Source organism: Ahaetulla prasina, chromosome 1 (genome assembly GCF_028640845.1).
Source record: "Ahaetulla prasina isolate Xishuangbanna chromosome 1, ASM2864084v1, whole genome shotgun sequence".
Classification (NCBI taxonomy): domain Eukaryota; kingdom Metazoa; phylum Chordata; class Lepidosauria; order Squamata; family Colubridae; genus Ahaetulla; species Ahaetulla prasina.
In genome coordinates, this window is record NC_080539.1 from 355027088 (window position 1) to 355043759 (window position 16672).

The 16672-nt window shown below is 37.4% G+C and overlaps 1 protein-coding gene across 2 annotated transcripts in view; it reads right to left on the bottom strand.

The window, feature by feature from the left end:
• FANCM (FA complementation group M) overlaps nt 1–16672 on the bottom strand; it is a 51941-nt gene that overhangs the window by 8794 nt on the left and 26475 nt on the right. Inside the window, exons 13-22 of one of the 2 annotated variants that reach the window (XR_009152723.1) lie at nt 16440–16592; nt 9433–11275; nt 8423–8499; nt 8261–8326; nt 5821–5955; nt 4547–4700; nt 3655–3761; nt 1607–2128; nt 647–734; nt 405–541 (exon numbers count right to left, since the gene is read on the bottom strand). Coding sequence is in view for 1 of the 2 variants with exons in the window: in XM_058163151.1 (XP_058019134.1) it covers nt 196–541; nt 1607–2128; nt 3655–3761; nt 4547–4700; nt 5821–5955; nt 8261–8326; nt 8423–8499; nt 9433–11275; nt 16440–16592 (3403 nt within the window). In the remaining variant the exon portion in view is untranslated. Of the gene's footprint in view, nt 1–195; nt 542–646; nt 735–1606; nt 2129–3654; nt 3762–4546; nt 4701–5820; nt 5956–8260; nt 8327–8422; nt 8500–9432; nt 11276–16439; nt 16593–16672 lie in introns of those variants that run through there. The other variant, XM_058163151.1, reaches the window with a different exon arrangement.

The following is a 16672-nucleotide window of genomic DNA, read 5'->3' on the forward strand; positions in this document are numbered from 1 at the left end:
AAGAGGCAGGACTGTGATGTAATTCTCTTGCTACTTCCCAGTTGGTAATTCTGTTTCTAGTTCCACCTTCACCTCCTTGTGAAATATGGCTTTTGTTTCCTATTTAGCTATGAATCTCATAACCAGTGCAGCTAAAAATTGCACCTGAAGAGACTCTTGATTGCCAGAGGGAGACCTATCAGGCAAGATACCCACCTGTCCTAATTCTTTCCTTCTCCACAATTATACAGATCCTATCAAACTTGTTCTTCAGCTGTTGCATCCTCTGGACCATTTTACTCTGATGTGTATTGTTGACCAATTCTGCCTGGCACTTCCTTTCCACCGCCAGACGGTTGCTGACAATATAATCACAGGAACCCAGAGAACAAATCTCAACCTTGACTCCGTGAACAGTTTTTAGGGTTGAAATAACTTCTGGCCCAGAGGAGATCTCATGGTTATCCACCAGAATGCACAATGGTGCTTGGTTCTTTGAATTCTTTGGAGTCCAGGAGGAAGAAGAAGAGAGTCCAGGAGGGTTCTCCAAAGATGTTTCTGGCTGCAAAGATCATAACACCGTATCAGTCAGCAGGCTTAGAACAGCAACTATCTAAAAAAACTGGGGAACAATCTTTTAATATTTGTACCGTGTCAATCAAAGTACCTATTTCCTGCAGAGTTACACAGAAAACGCAGATCACAGTTGTCTATGGTGATTCTCAATCATCCAGGTCATGGTTGTCTCAAAGGTTCTTTTTCCAAATTTTAAAATTTAAAAACAGAGTTTCTCATTACTGATTAAAGAGACATTATTGGAAAAACTTAATTACTTAATTCCCATTACTGATTAAAGAGACATTATTGGGATGTTGGGAGGAAAAAAATAAGGAAATGTTTAAATTTAGAGGATGGCTATCTTATAATATTGCTATGGAAGAAACGTTTACCCATCTATTTGAAGTTTTGTGTCCATATATGTTCCTTTTGTTAAATGTTACTACTTCTGTAATCTCACAGAGCCACATGATTGGAACAGGTCTTATAGCTTCAGCTTGAACAAACCAATTAAGAACAGTCCACCAATTATTGGATAACCATCTCTGCTGAATTCTTACTGTTACAAAGTTTCCCCTACTTTATTTGGAATTTGCCTTCCTGAATTTAAATCTGTTATTCTATGTTCTGTGTTCTGGAACCAGAGAAAATAATTTTTTATCTTCATTTTGTGCCACCCTTTCAGGTACATGATTCCACTAGATCAGTGATGGCTAACCTTTTTGCCATCTCGTGCCAGGATGGGGTGGGTGGGTGGAAGGTTTGCGCATGCGTGTGCCCACAACCATAATTCTATGCACCCGGTCTAGAATTGAATTTAACAGTCAAGGATGGTCTGACTATTTATTGCAAAATGAATAGACAAACTTGTCTGACACAGCACAGTATGCTAATAATATAAGCAGAATTAGCGAATGAGAGGAAAACTATTAAACCTTTTAGTGACAATTCTCAAGAGAAATGTGTTAAAGGCTTAAACCAATCATTTTTAAAAGGTTTCTCCCGACTCCTTAATTCCACTATTACAAGCCATCCACAGAAAAAGCAGTAATTAAAAAAACAGTCTTACCTTTGGCATAATCTGGACCTGTTCACCCACAAGCTCTGATTTGCACTGATATTTCCTCTGAAGATGAAAATTTGATTGTTCCGGCAAACAAGCTTTTGGTTCCAAGCATACCTGGGCATGGCTTTCTTCGGGTTTTAGAACTGAGCGTTTTGGGAGCAGAGTTTGGTCCTTAGTTAGGGAAGTAATATTAGAATCCTTATCAACTTTAACACTGACTCGTGATTCCATCTGTTCTTCCTTTTTATCAGTTTCCTCATCTTCACTAGATCCATTAAGGATACGAACCCTAGTTAACCTCTTTGGGGCTAATGGAGTTCCTGCTTTCTGCTTCACGTGGCCCGCTTTCATTTTTTTCCTGTGACGGGTTTGGTACTGTTTTCTCCTGTTCACAAAGCTTTCTTCCCCTAAAAGGTCAAAATTGATGCTCACATCTTCATCACTGGAACTGCTTTTGGGGTTATCGTCTTCATTGTCTTTAACACAGAAGCTGTCCTCTACGTAGCTTTCGTCTTGCTCTGGAATCTGAGAAGAAAGAAGACTGATCCTGAGAAATAGAATAGAATAGAATTCTTTATTGGCCAAGTGTGATTGGACACACAAGGAATTTGTCTTTGGTGCATATGTTCTCAGTGTACTAAAAAGAAAAGATACATTGGTTAAGAATCATAAGGTACAACACTTAATGATAGTCACAGGGTACAAATAAGCAATCAAATCATATTAGAAAACAGTCAACATAAATTGTAAGGATACCAGCAACAAGGTTACAGTCATATAGTCATAAGTGGGAGGAGATGGGTGATAGGAGCGATGAGAAGATTAATAGTAATGCATACTTAATAACTAGTTTGACAGTGTCCCTATGCCTGAGAGAAAGAAGCAAAAGTAATATTTTTAATTAGACACTATCAGTAATATTTAATTATACTGGGTTCCTGGCCATTACTGACCAAATTCAGAGTTTTGGCACTTAAAAAAACCCAATTTACAACGTAAGTTCAGGATACTTAAAAGCCTTCCTGATTTCATTATGCATCCAAAAATACATTAAGATCTTCAACATAAAACCTTTTCTTGATGCCTGGCTTATCTTCTTGGTAGTTAGTCATCTCTGAATGATGAAACTTGTGCATTTATCCCACTTTGTTGACTTTTGACAGCTTAAAAAATAACTATTTTTTCCTAGTGCTTATGTGCTTTTTTCTAGCTTTTGTCTGATTTCACAAATTTAAACAGAGAGAAACCCAGTTAATACTTGGATGGGAGGGACTAAGGATGTGTCCATGAAGTCATCAACAAATGAAGGTCAAGGATCTTACTTTGCATATGTCAGGCTTTCTGCCAATTGCCTAAAACCGAACAAGATTTGTTTCTAAACACGATTCTTAGTTTTCTTTAGTAAGATTTACTATGATGGAAGTGACACTAAAATATAAGCAAGTAAGCTAATTTCAGTTGCTTCATTTTAGAACCAATTTATCTCCAGGTATATTATAGCACAGATTTTTGGGTTGTCTTACTTGCAGCCTTCTTATTATCTGATGAGGAGGCATTTCTCTTCACTGATAACATGGAAGATTGCAACCCCTGATGTTCTTAGGAATATTGAATTGGAATTTATCGGAAATAACCAGCACTTTGAGGTGAGTCCAAAAGTCTATTGGCAACCAATACAACAACTGCAGTATCCATGTTACTCTAGACTAGCAGGTTTCTGCAGCTATCAACCTGGTCACTCTGTTTTATACCTGCTATAGCTTCCTACTAATCTTTAAAACCTTGTCTGTTTGTGATAATAAGGGTGTTACTTACCACTGACAAGTTTTGACAGCTGAGGTAGGATTGTAAAAACAATCCTTAAAATATTCTCACTTGTGATAGTTGCATTTGGATTGTTTTAGGTTTTTTTTAATTAAAACAAAACCTGCCCTGATAATGTTTCTTACAATAAAATAATACCTAGGCATTTCAAAGCATTTGCAGGTTCAGACCAACCTGTGATGTGGTTCCATTTATTATAGTATCACTTTCTTTGCTTGGCTTTTTACCTGTGAGAAAACCGTTATTGGACTGAATTCTTTATGCACCATCTTATACTTGTTGCCAACAGCTGGACTGCGTACAGATTTCAGATAAACTGCCTGCATCTCAGATTCTACGTAGAAAAAGAAAACAGACTGTCAGACAAAAAAGTAACTGAGACCGCACCCAATCTTGAGTCTGATTTGTTTTTTTGGGGGGTCATATAAAAGCTGTAACCTTTAGAAAAAAATTGCCTTATGGATCCATTACAACCTTCATTACACAAGTATCTCCGTGGGTTTCTGGAAGGGAAACGTCTAACAAAGGGGTGTCAAACTCGATTTCATTAAGGCTGCATCAGGGTTGTGTTTGACCTGGGGGGGGGGCACGGCCAGCTCGACATCACTCATGTCGGGAGGCACCTGTGATGACCCAGGCGGCGCTGGGGGGGGATTCACTTTTGCTAGTAATTTGTTTTGCTAGCACTCTGCCAGAGAAAAAGGAGCTGGGGGTGGGGGAGTCATGTGGCCCTCCCGAGCTCAGCTTTCATTGGCAGAGCCATTGCGGACCAGTCCTTTGCTGTTTCCATGGTGGCCCAATGGGCCAGATCTATGCACCCTTGAGTTTGACACCCCTGGTCAAGCAGATCAAGAGCAGCTTCTTTCCAAGGAAAGTAGCATTTTCAGCTATCAGAGAGAAGAATTATCAAGAACGTATTGGAAATTTTAACTCCCCTACCCCCACGCACACATATAGACACTATTTCAAAGTTAAAAACCAGGAGCAGAAATGGAAATACTTTATTCATATCTTGTCTAAGGAAGATATTTATCGGATCAGATGCTTAGACACAGATAAGTTCAAGCAGAATATCAACCGATTGAGAGGTGGGTGGGGGAGAGGATTTTCTCTGCATACCATTTAAATCTTGAGCGATCTGCGTCTCATCATCCAGAAACTGAACGAGGGAAGAACTCGATTCATCTTCTGATTTTATACTCTCATCAGACGAAATTTCCACCCCATCTTCAGAAAGTTCTGCCTCCTCGTCTATGAAGTGCTTGGCTAAATTCTACAGAATAACAACAACAACAACAACAGAGCTGGTAGGGACTTTGGAGGTCCAACCCCCTGCCCAGGCAGGAAACCCTACACCACTTCAGACAAATGGTTGTCCAATCTCATCTTAAAAATTTCCAGTGTTGGAGCATTCACAACTTCTGCAGGCAAGTTGTTCCACTTATTAATTGTTCTGTCAGGAAATTTCTCCTTAGTTCTAAGTTGCTTCTCTCCTTGATTAGTTTCCACCCATTGCTTCTTGTTCTACCCTCAGGTGCTTTGGAGAATAGTTTGGATGGAAGAGAGAATTTTGGATACAATTCCATTTCGAAGAATTCACTTTAGAACTGAAGCATAAAACCACCTAATGTATTGCTGTGAATTTCAATAACGGTAGACTGGCCAAAAAATGCATCTGCTGGAACTAAGGATCTGTTTCCTAGGGGCTTTGCAGCAAACCACAGAGGAGGCCATGCTTAAACTCTAGCTGTTGATTCATGGATCATTCTTGGGATCCACTAAGTTTTTAAAGTGCTTCAACTCCCAGCTGTCAAAGCTTCAGATTAATGAAATAGAAACTTATTTTCACCAAAAGAAAAATAGGATTCTGACTACTTAACATATACTACACTACTGCACTATACAAAATAAATTAGACGGTTACTATATCAATATGTTAATGGCAGAGAATGTTCAGGTGCTAACCTGAATGAATTAAGGTAGAGTTTTCTGTGGTTTTTTTGGGTTTTTTTTTTGCAAAACAAATTTGCAAACTCATTTAACTCATTGGCTAACTCCATTTGTATTAAAAACACCTTTTCCCAGACATATATTCATTTATTATGCATAATATGCTTAAAATGTTAGCTTGTTCCTGATTTCTTATGGCTTAATTGTCTGGCTGGCAATAACTTTCTCCTGATTATAAATTTGGTATAAATTTTTATTGTTTGCTGCCTCAATCACCAAAATAACTACAGACAAAAGCACTCTTGCTAATCAAATCATGTTCGTTTTGAATCACGCATATGATTCTAGAGGGGTTTTAATGTTACCAATTCAAAGGCAAAACATAGTAAAAAAAAAGTTATTCACATCAAAAAAGTTATCTTAATTAATCGTAACATCTTTACCTTGATCAGAGACCTATCTCCTTTTTTCTGCCTTTTCGTATCTTGAAATGGCTTCTTGATATAGTTCTTTCTGTCCTGCAACACTGGGTTTGATATCTTAGCAAAATCTGTGCTTTCATCGCTAGAGATATCTGACTGAAATGTAACATAATTGTTGATTATGGCAACAAAATCAGCTTTTCCATTATAAATCAGCTTTTCCATTATAAATGCATATAGTGAGGCAGGCAGGTTTAAAAATTAAACATTTAAGATGAAACTGGATTTTTTTTCTTATTGGACTTATGGAAATTTAAGTAGAAAAGGCTCATTGACAATTGGTTTAATACAGATAGTCCTTAACTTACATCCATTTCTAACAACATTTCCAGATTACAATGGTGCTAAAAAACCCCAAAACCTTTCCCCAGTCCTTGCATCTCTAACCAGTGCAGTGTCCCTGTGATTATGTGATCAAAATTCAGCTGACATGTATCTATGAGTTCCAGCATCCTGGGGTCGTGTGGTTGTCCTTTCCCAGCTATATTCTGACAAAGTGACAGTGTGATTCACTTAACAACCAAGGATTCACTTAACAATTGAGCAAAATTATAAAATCAGGCATGATTCACTTAATGAACGTCTTGTTTAGTCATAGAAGCTCCAGTCCATTCTGGTTGTTAAGTAGAGGACTATTTGTGTATGGTGCAGGTAGTCTTCAACTTACAACGGTTCATTTAGTGACTGTTCGAAATTACAACTATCACTGAAAAAAAGTGACTTATGACCATTTTTCACACATATGAATGTTACAGCATCCCCACGATCACGTGATTTACATTTGGATGCTTGACAAATGGTTCGTATTTATGACAGTTGAAGGATCCTGGGGTCATGTGATCCCCTTTTGTGACCTTCTGACAAGCAAAGTCAATGGGGAAGGCTGGTTTGCTTAACAACCGTGTTACTAATTTAACAACTGCAGTGATTCACTTAACAAACATGGCAGGAAAATTTGTAAAGTGGGGCAAAACTTAACAAATATCTCACTTAGCAACATAAATTTTGGACTCAATTGTGGTCGTAAGTTGAAGAGAGTACCTGTAACTGCAGCAAAGTAGAAGAAAGACTATAAAAACACCGATAATGGAAGGGATGAATTCTGAAGATGGCTGAGTTTGCAGAATTGGTTAAATTGACTTGTTTGATCAAAGAGGGAACTACAATTACTTTTATGAAATACTAGAAAGTGTTTATTGATTAGAATAAACTGCTGATTTTGGAATTTATTGAGTAAAAAGCTTTGTTTATGGGAAGAACGGAACTATGATATGGAATATGGGAGGGTGGGGACGGTAATTGCTAGGTTTGTAACTGAAGATCAAAAGTCATTCTTTAGATATCTTCCTTTTTGTTATTCTACACTGTTTCTTTTACTTTTTTAACATCATCTTCTATTTCATTCACGTTTCTACAGTTTTAAAAATCTTTGTAAAATCTTATAATTAAAAAATATTTTTAAAGGGTAGCCTTTTCACCTCTTCGAGTCTATATCCTCTCTCATACTGCAGCTAAAAATATGAGAGGAAGATTTCAGTCGGTCTATATTATAATGAAGTATTTAGACCGAAGGTCTGATATGATATAAAATAACTTTCAATCTTGTGAATATATTTTTCCTTATACAGCAAAGAGATGTGTGATTTGGGGAGGGGAGGGAGGGATTTGGGTCAATTTTGACTCTTGGCAACTCCCTGGACAAATCCATACACTTTTCATGGCAACATTTTAGAAATGATTTATCTTCTTCCTGGGAGAGAACGGTGGCCTTTGTGTCTGAGGCAGGTCTAGAACTCTCAAGGGTCCTAGTTTCTAATCTGCTGAGTTTACATCAAATTGGCTCTGGGTTGATCTTGACTAGACCTTGTATAATTAAAACATATGATAAATAAATTCTTCTGAGTTAGCAAATGAAGCAATCTTACCAACTTGATGGAGAACATAAAATTTAATTTCATTTGAATATGACTATTCAAGCTAAAGGGGATGCAGTGGCTCAATGGCTAAGACGCTGAGCCTGTCGATCGAAAGGTTGGCAGGTTAGCGGTTGGAATCCCTAGTGTTGCGTAACGGGTTGAGCTTCCGTTACTTGTCCCAGCGTCTGCCAACCTAGCAGTTCGAAAGCATGTAAAAAAGGCACGTAGAAAAATAGGGACCACCTTTGGTGGGAAGGTAACAGCGTTCCGTGTTTAGTCATGCTGGCCACATGACCACGGAGACATCTTCGGACAGCGCTGGCTCTTTGGCTTTGAAACGGAGATGAGCACCACCCTCTAGAGTTGGGAACGACTAGCACATATGTGCAAGGGGAACCTTTACCTTTACCTTACCTATTCAAACTAAATTCAGCAACACATGTTTTAGGCACCTTCTTTCTACACTAGTGAGAAAATAAACTTACAGTAATGAGTGGACGTTTCCGCTTCTTGACAGCATGAACTGGTGATTCAATATCATAGTCACTAATCTGAGAAAGAATGAATAACATGAGCATCCATTAAGAAGTCCCAAAGGGGAATATTTGATTTACTTAAAGTTGCTGAAGTGTAACTAAATTACTCACATCTGAAGTTCTCAAAATTTCTGTTTTTCGCTTTTTTCTGTTAAGAAAAGAAAATTCTTCCTTCTCACTGCTGTCCCCTACAGTGAAGAATTAATAAGAATAATTTGAATGTTCCAGTGTGCAATGGTTAGGCAAAAAATATACATTTTAATTTTTAAAAAGCGGTAAGATGATTTCTTGTTTGCCAGAATTTCTCTAACAACACAAAGTCCATCCTAGTTAAGCTGGAAGCTTAAGTTAAAACAATATTTCCCATCAGGGGAACGAAATAAAAGAGAAGAGAAAGTGTTAGTAAACCAGCTTCGCTTATTGCACCTGGACATGACTGCTGTTCACATAAACTAGTTCTCTAGAACAAAAAAGCATAGCCAACAAACTGAGTTTCTGTGATTTGTTTCTCATCTAGCTTCCCTAATCAAGTGCATTATTCTTTCTTTTGAGGACGAAATAAAAAATATACCAAGAATTCAGTCTGATATATTTCAAAAGAGCAAATCAAAATTTTGGTTATCAATCTTACAATGGCTTTAAAATATTTCCAAGATTCATTACTTTACCTATAAACGCTTTTGTGTACATTTAAAAGTACAAACCCAGCAACTGTACTGTCAGGAAAACTGCAGTAGTAAATGGAGGGATCTTATATATTCTTACATAAAGAAGATACACCATTGGAAAATTAGGATCATTTTCGCTAACGTAACAGAAACCATTTACAAGTTTTATCATATCATGATTACATTTGCTACAAGTTGATCCTTAGCTTCATTTCAGAGCATCTAAAAGGCTAGGCAGATGCTGAGCTTAAAACAGAATGAAATAATGAGAACCATTCAATATCCCAAAAGACAGGCACTCAGTCACTAGTTTCGTTACGTCCCCTAAAGAGTGCAGTTTCTCAATGATATAGCTGCATCATTGTTCTTACACACACACATTTATGCATTTGAAAATCTTAACTTGAGCAGAAAGCCTGCTAAAATAATTTAGGTTTTCATTTTTAGTCTTACCAGGTTCATGGGATGGAAGATCCTTTACTCCAAAAGCTGATTTTGCCAAGACTTTAACTATGCTGGTGTTTGCTTTTCTTGAGACTCTCATATGTGAGCTCTCTTGATTATTTCTAGAGCAAGAAGTTCTAATATGTATCATTTGTCCACCTGTTGGTGTGGAACACACAGTTTTTACATGGTTTGGTGACTGGTAAAATCTCTGAGTTGCTGGTGTGAAAGGAGATGCCAAAGAAATACGAGGGTCAATCGCTGCCAGACCAGGATTGTGGTTTTGCAAGTTTAACGGTGTAGAAGATTTAGTCACATTATTAAAACATTCATTACTGGGATATTTATTTACCAAACTACTATTTGAAAGAGAGGCTTCAGCCCTGTTGGAATGACCAGCTGTAGGGCTCCCCTTATTTTTCATGGGGTTCATCTGCTCTAAGGCATCGTCTTCTGACTCTTGGAAAGAAAATCCAAGATCAAAGTTAACAGAGAACAAATCCTCAGAAGCATTATACAGCTGCTCATAATCATGGAGATCTGCTTTGCTTCCATGATCAGGTTCACCAGGGACTTTTACTACATCTTTGTGTGGTGTTAATGGTGTTGTGGGATTTGTATTGCAAACAGAAGCAAGTGGGTCAGAAAAATGCCATTCAGGAGTGCTTGGTCTGTTACTCAGCATGTTGGCTTGACCACACAAACCAGGTAATTCTGAAGGTGACCCCACTTTTTCAACTGGTGGATGGTTGCTCTGTGCATGATTTCCCAATAAATGCATAGAACAATCTTCTTCAGGGTTTACATTTCTTCCAGATGGTTTGCATGTTTTTCCACAGCTTTTACCATTATTCCTTTTCAAAGAATTCAGCACTGGACTATCGTTTACTTTTGACAATTTCTCCCCTTGAATTCCATTATGTTCTTCAGTTTCAACTTCAAAAACATCATCCCAAGTAAGATCATTTATACTGCCAAGGAAAGTATCTGGAATGTTATTTGTTTCCAAAGGACAGGTTTCCACTGAACTCAATTGACGGGTATTTAAAAGTTCACAGCTGTTCTGAGGTAAAATGGGCATATTTCTGAAGCATATATTTTTCTCTGGAATATTGTCTTTAGTTTTTCTGGAAACACATTGCTGTAAGGAATCAAGCGCCAGGCCTTCTTCATTCACCCTCCTTTCCTCAGAAGCAAACCATTCGTCCAGAGATGGCGGGGACTGTGACAGAAGTCTTGCTACATTCATCTGGATGTCTTTTCCCCAGGAAAAGTTTTCATCAGCATTTGTTTCAGAAAATCTACATATATCAGTCCCTGGCACTGGTAGATAAAATAAAGATGAAAGATATGAATCATCTGCAGAACAGCCATAGCCAGAATCCACACACTGTCCGTTTTGTATACAATTTTCAGGAGCAGGATGAATGATTTTTGTCGTAGCCTTTTCAGGATTGACACAAGCCCTTTCTTGAATACTTGTGTTGAGGGCTGCACCCATATTTTCTTGATTCTCACCTGCCAAACTTTTCTGTCCTGCAGCTTCAAGAAACGGTGACAGGTTTGTTGAAAAGCAATCTGAAGCGCTGCCATCCTTTTTAGCACGAACTGCAGTTTCTACATCAATCACCTGAGATCTTTTCGAGGATTTAAAATTGGCCACTTTAAACAGTGACATACATTCTGCATCAAACTCCTGTAAGGAATATTTTGCTGTGGCTGCTGCTTTTTTCCCAGATGATACTTTTTCAAGAGTCACGGTGTCACATTTTTTGCTGGTCTGAACGTTTGATGCATGAACATCTTCCCAATGAAAATAAGGTTGGAGTTCCAGTTCATAACTGCACACTCCCTAGTTAATTAAGAGAATAAAGAAAAATGCCTTTATTTATGAAATTTACATAGTTACATTCTTTAACGTCTGCATTATTGGTATTCACTAAGTTGCTGTTATTTTACAGAATGGAATTTAATAGAAAAGAGGAAGACTATGGTTCATTCAATGAACGCACTATCATTTTAAGTAACTGATTTGAAATTCAAAGCCAATCCTATCAACTTGAGCATGCTGATTTGCTTCTTCTGTTTGAATGTCACAAATCAGAATAGAAAGGGAGAAGTTACATTAATAAAAGTACACGTAGTCCCTGAGTTATGACCATAATGGATCCTGTCCATTAAGTCAAGTTGTAAGAGTCTTATCCAGCCAAGCATAAGACCTTTACGACTAATCCAGCCAAGGACGAGACTTTCCAAAAATTAATTGCAGAGATTTCAAATAAGCAGGAAATTATAACCATGGGGAACTTTTAATATACCAATATTTTGGAGACCTTCAGAAAAATTCCAAAAGTGTTGCTCACAAGTTTTTGTTTTAGAAGCTAAATTTTAAGTGGATCAGATACTCTTTGATTTAATCTTAACCAATAGGAAGGACTTAACTGTACTACATTACCACATTCTCATAATGTTTTCAACTTTTAGTATGTAATTAACATCAAAAAGAACTTTCCTATGATTTAAGATTCCTAAATGCACATAAGTTAACAAATCTGGAATTTTCCTCTGGAAGAGGAAAATGGAATACTTAAATTTCACATCAATTAGCATGACCCCAGACTTGCTGAGAGTTGGATGAGATATGCACAAAAATGTGAAATCACAGCTGCCAGTTGATCAACTGGTGTTGGCCTTCATACACATGAATTTCTTCCCAAGAACCTACCTAGGAAGTCATATTGTATCATCGTAGTATATGTGTGGATCCAATCAGTGTGGTCTTATGTAACAGATATAAATTTTCTAAATTATTTTCTAAATTATTATTATTCAAAATATCTCAATAAATCTCTATAAATAGTACAAAATGGAAAAAAAACTCCTACTTCAAATTTGCTATTTTTTCTGTCTGTCCATCCATTTATCCATCCATCCATCCATCTTTTCTTAATCTAACCTCCAAGTCTGAAATTCCATGGTAGTCTCTCATCCAGCTACTAACCATGATAAAACCTGCTTAATTTTTTGAGTACAGGCAAAGCCAATCAGATGTTGCTGCCTCCTGAATTAGACTGATAAGGTTTATTTTCTTAGCTGTCCAGGTAACAACTTAATGTTCCATGACAAGATCATGCCTACATTTTTTCGATTGCAATACTTCATTAAAAAAACCGTTTGAGTAACATTCATGCTTATTTTCGAAAATGGTTAAAAAGCAGATTATGTAAAACATCACAGTCCCCTCCATCAGCCTGCAAATTATGTAAGAGATTTTTCTGTCTGTTCATTTAGCTGGACATTTAAATAATGATGGTGATTTTAATTAGTCATCAATGAAATGTGTGTCTGCTAGAAAATGGAAATCTGTTTAGTTCCTGACAGTTTAATTTCCATTACTGAGTTAACTATATATATTCCCTATGATCGAATGACAATGAATGAATCACAATATATGAATCACATAATGAAAGGCAGTGTATGTTCATGTTCAAAATCAAAGTTTATGTCAATTTTTCTACATAATAGTATGTATTAATCTGAGCTGCTGGAGATATAGTCAGATGAGGGTCTGACACTTTGCATTATTGAGATTTAAATCAAAGAAACATGGGAGCATGAGAATAGGGGAAATCAAAAGTACAATATACAGAAAGACAAATTAGAAGTATAATTCACTATTCATTTTTAGGGGTGCTATACAATGTAATGAAATACATGCCTAAGGCTTATAGAACCATAGAAAAAGAAAGTTGGGAAGAGACCGATCATCCAATCTCCTGTTCATTACAGGAATCCAAATTCTGTTGAAGTTTCTACTTCAACACATCTAAAGGGTCCCTCAAAGTTCCACTAATTAGGTCTTAGATTTTTCTTCACATTCAGCTGGGAGCTGTCCCCTACAGCTCTAAAGCCTTCAGTTGAGTATAGTAGAAAACAGAGATGTCATCCTCTGACAGAATCTACTTCGTGCACTTGAAGAGTTACATGTCCTCTCAAACTCTCCACAATGCTACCTCTACCCTGTTCCCTCATTTTCTCATAAGAATTAGACCTAATCCTTTGATCACTGTCCTTTTTATCTGCTCCAATTTGCCTGAATTCTTCTGAAAGCATGGTACCCTGGACAAAGTACCTGAGGTCAGGTCTGACTAATGCAGAACAGAATGAACTATTAGATCCCCGATTTGGAAACTCAATACTTCTGTTGATGCAGACAAATACTGTATTGGTCTTTTTTTGGAAATTAATTTAGATCGGGTTCAACTACATACAGGTATTTTCATACATTCTCAAGCCAGATATCCCATGTCGAATTTCTAGATTTATTTTGCATTTATAACTTTGCCTTGAACAACTCCATGGAATTTCATTCTAGTACTTTCAGTGTACCTCTGTAACCTAACTCTGTCTATTAAAACAATAGTTACTTTGAGTTTTGCATCAGCTATAAATTTTATGAGTGCTGTTCCCCAAGCCATCATGAAAATTGTTAAGATGTACCAGGCACAGGACAAAATACTAAGTACACCACATCCTCACTCAAGTTTGATAAAGAATTGGTAATTTTCACTATGCTTCTAGAAATCAATCTTTGACAAGGCCCAGTGCTTATAGTATCTGCTGTTTACTATGAATCCTGCTCCCCCAAAAAAATGGTTAGGTTTCCCCATGTCACTGACAGCAATTCTACTGTTATATTTGCTTATATTAGAGATTCAGACTCAACACTGTTGGATCTATCCGACTAAAGGAAAATAAACCAAACCAAAAAATTCTCTCATTTAGGGCCATTCTTTTTTGGTTATTTTTCACACTCCAGGACTTTCTGGAGTACCTTTTGGAGATTAACTATGAAACCTTGCACAGCTCTATTTTCTTTTCTTTTTTTCAATATTGTTTCTGATTTAACAACTATAATTCAGCTTAAACATTGCCAGAGGGAAAGTATACTATGTTCTAACTCATACCTTTATTGTGTTCTTTTTCCTAAGCATCAGGAAATGACCAGGAAGGAATTTCATCTTAGTTTTTTTTTTAAAAAAAAAAACCTAACAGTTACCTTGTGAGAAGAAACTTCTTAGCTGAGGGGACATGGAAGTGCATCCCCAGTTTTATGCAGAGTTCTAGAAAACATATATGCTTTCCTGAAGTTTACATTTTTAAAGAATTGTTTCTTTCTTCTTTTTTATTTCTTTTTTCTTCTTCTTTTTGGTAATTTATTTATTGCCATTGTCTTGAAGTCTTAATTGCATTGCACTTTTGGTAACACTGAAATTCACAAAGTATGGAAGTGTTGCTGCTTTTTTTAAGGAAAGCAACAACACTCTTTTCCCCATTCTCATCCACAATGTAATTACCAAACTAGTTAAAAGTCAATGAGTAACTTTATGAGTCATTATATGAAAAGTCAAATTAATTGCTAGTGAAAAAATCAGCTATCTGTAAACCTTGCCTAAGCAATGAAATCAGGCAAAATAATAAGTTTTTAATAGGTTTCTCAATACCTTTTTAAAAAGAGAGTGTAATCTTCTTTGGTTTATTGTGCTGAATAACAGATTCATAGAGAAATACAAAATAGCGACAAGCTTTGGGCATAGTCTATTCCAGAATCCTATGTCACAACCAGGGTGGATTTGATTTAAATCAAGTCGATTTAAATCACTAGTAAAAAGGCTTGATTTAAATCAACACAATTTAAATCATTATTTTTAAAGAGCAACTGTCATATTTGTCCCCCAGCGGCTCCTCCTCTGACCCGCTGTTGACTCACCGACAGTCCCATTCACTTTAATGGGACGGCTGATGATGCGGCAGTGATACCACAACGTGAGGGACATGGCAGGCAGCAGGTGAGTGGATGCCCGCTAACAGGCGCTGCCATGACGGGTCTGAAATGACAGGTGCCCTTTAATATTATATTTATAAGCTGCTTAAAAGGTTTCACTTTCATTTTACTCCTTGCCCTTCCTCCTCATACTTAGAGCCTGGTGATACAGATGCATTTCTGTTGTGTCTTGCCCGCCCTCAGAGCAGCCGGGGCCTTCTTACCTGCTCCCGAACACTGAGGAATGTATGCCTCCCGGCCCAAGTCCTGGCTCCATGCCCACACAAACTGCAGAAGAAGGAGCATCTCCCTGCCCCAGCCCTGACTCCATGCCCAGGCAAACGGAGCAACTAGACCCCTCCCCCTCCTCCACAGCAGGTGAGCCTGAGGAGGGTTTACTCCCAACAACAGCTGATTGGAGTAATCCTCGCATCAGAAGATTGGAGAGGCGGAGGCAACAGAAGGAAGGGAGGGGCAGGCCTTAATGAGTGCTGAGTCATGGAGCCACACCCCATGGCCTATATAAAGGATCTACTTTCTGGCAGTCTCTGAGTCAGGCAAAAGTCGAACTTATCTTGCTGAAGTCACTTACTGGTCTCCTGCCTGCTCTGAGGACTTTGCTAGGACTTTGGGCAGAGCTGCAGAGGCAAGCCTGATTCGGATTTCCCTGACCCAGCCGTCAGCGGAGGAGTGGGACACGACAATTTCTCTTCAAACAATCATGCAGTTTGTAGTGTAGTGCAAAACAATGGGATAAAGGAATATTCCTGAACTTTGTTTAATGATTTATCTCATGGTTACTGTGAAATTGTGTGAATGTATCAATGCAGTGCATGTTATCTCAGCCTGCAGAGCTTGGATTCATTGAATGAGTTTTCAAAAAATGTAAATATTACAGAATATATATACAGCCTCATGCTACATAACTAAGCTCCATTTCATGCTGAATAAACTAAATTATTAATGTATCTTAAATAGAAAACTATCTTTAGATAGATTTTTACTCCACAACACTTTATTAAAATAAATTTGTTAAAAAAAAACTGATTTAAATTTTAAAAAATCCGATTTTTTAAAATCTCTTTTTAAAAAAACATTGATTTTTATCCAACTTGGTCACAATTCAATAAAATGCATCTGGGAGCTTAGAAAGAAGATAAGGCTCTCCAGAATAGAAAACCATTTTACTCACCTCTTCATGTCTCATTTGCTCTATCATGTCCATGACACTAATGAAGTGGAAGCAACGATCAGAGTGATCTACTAGATAGGTAGGGAAAGGCCGGTTCTGCCAGACTGTCCATTCTGTCAGCGACAGTTCATGAACTTCTTTAGTTTCCAAATCCTAAGATTTCAAAACACAAAGAAAATAGAATGCTACCAATGCCAGTCGCAGCTTAGGCTTGTCGAAAGAATAATCCCAAA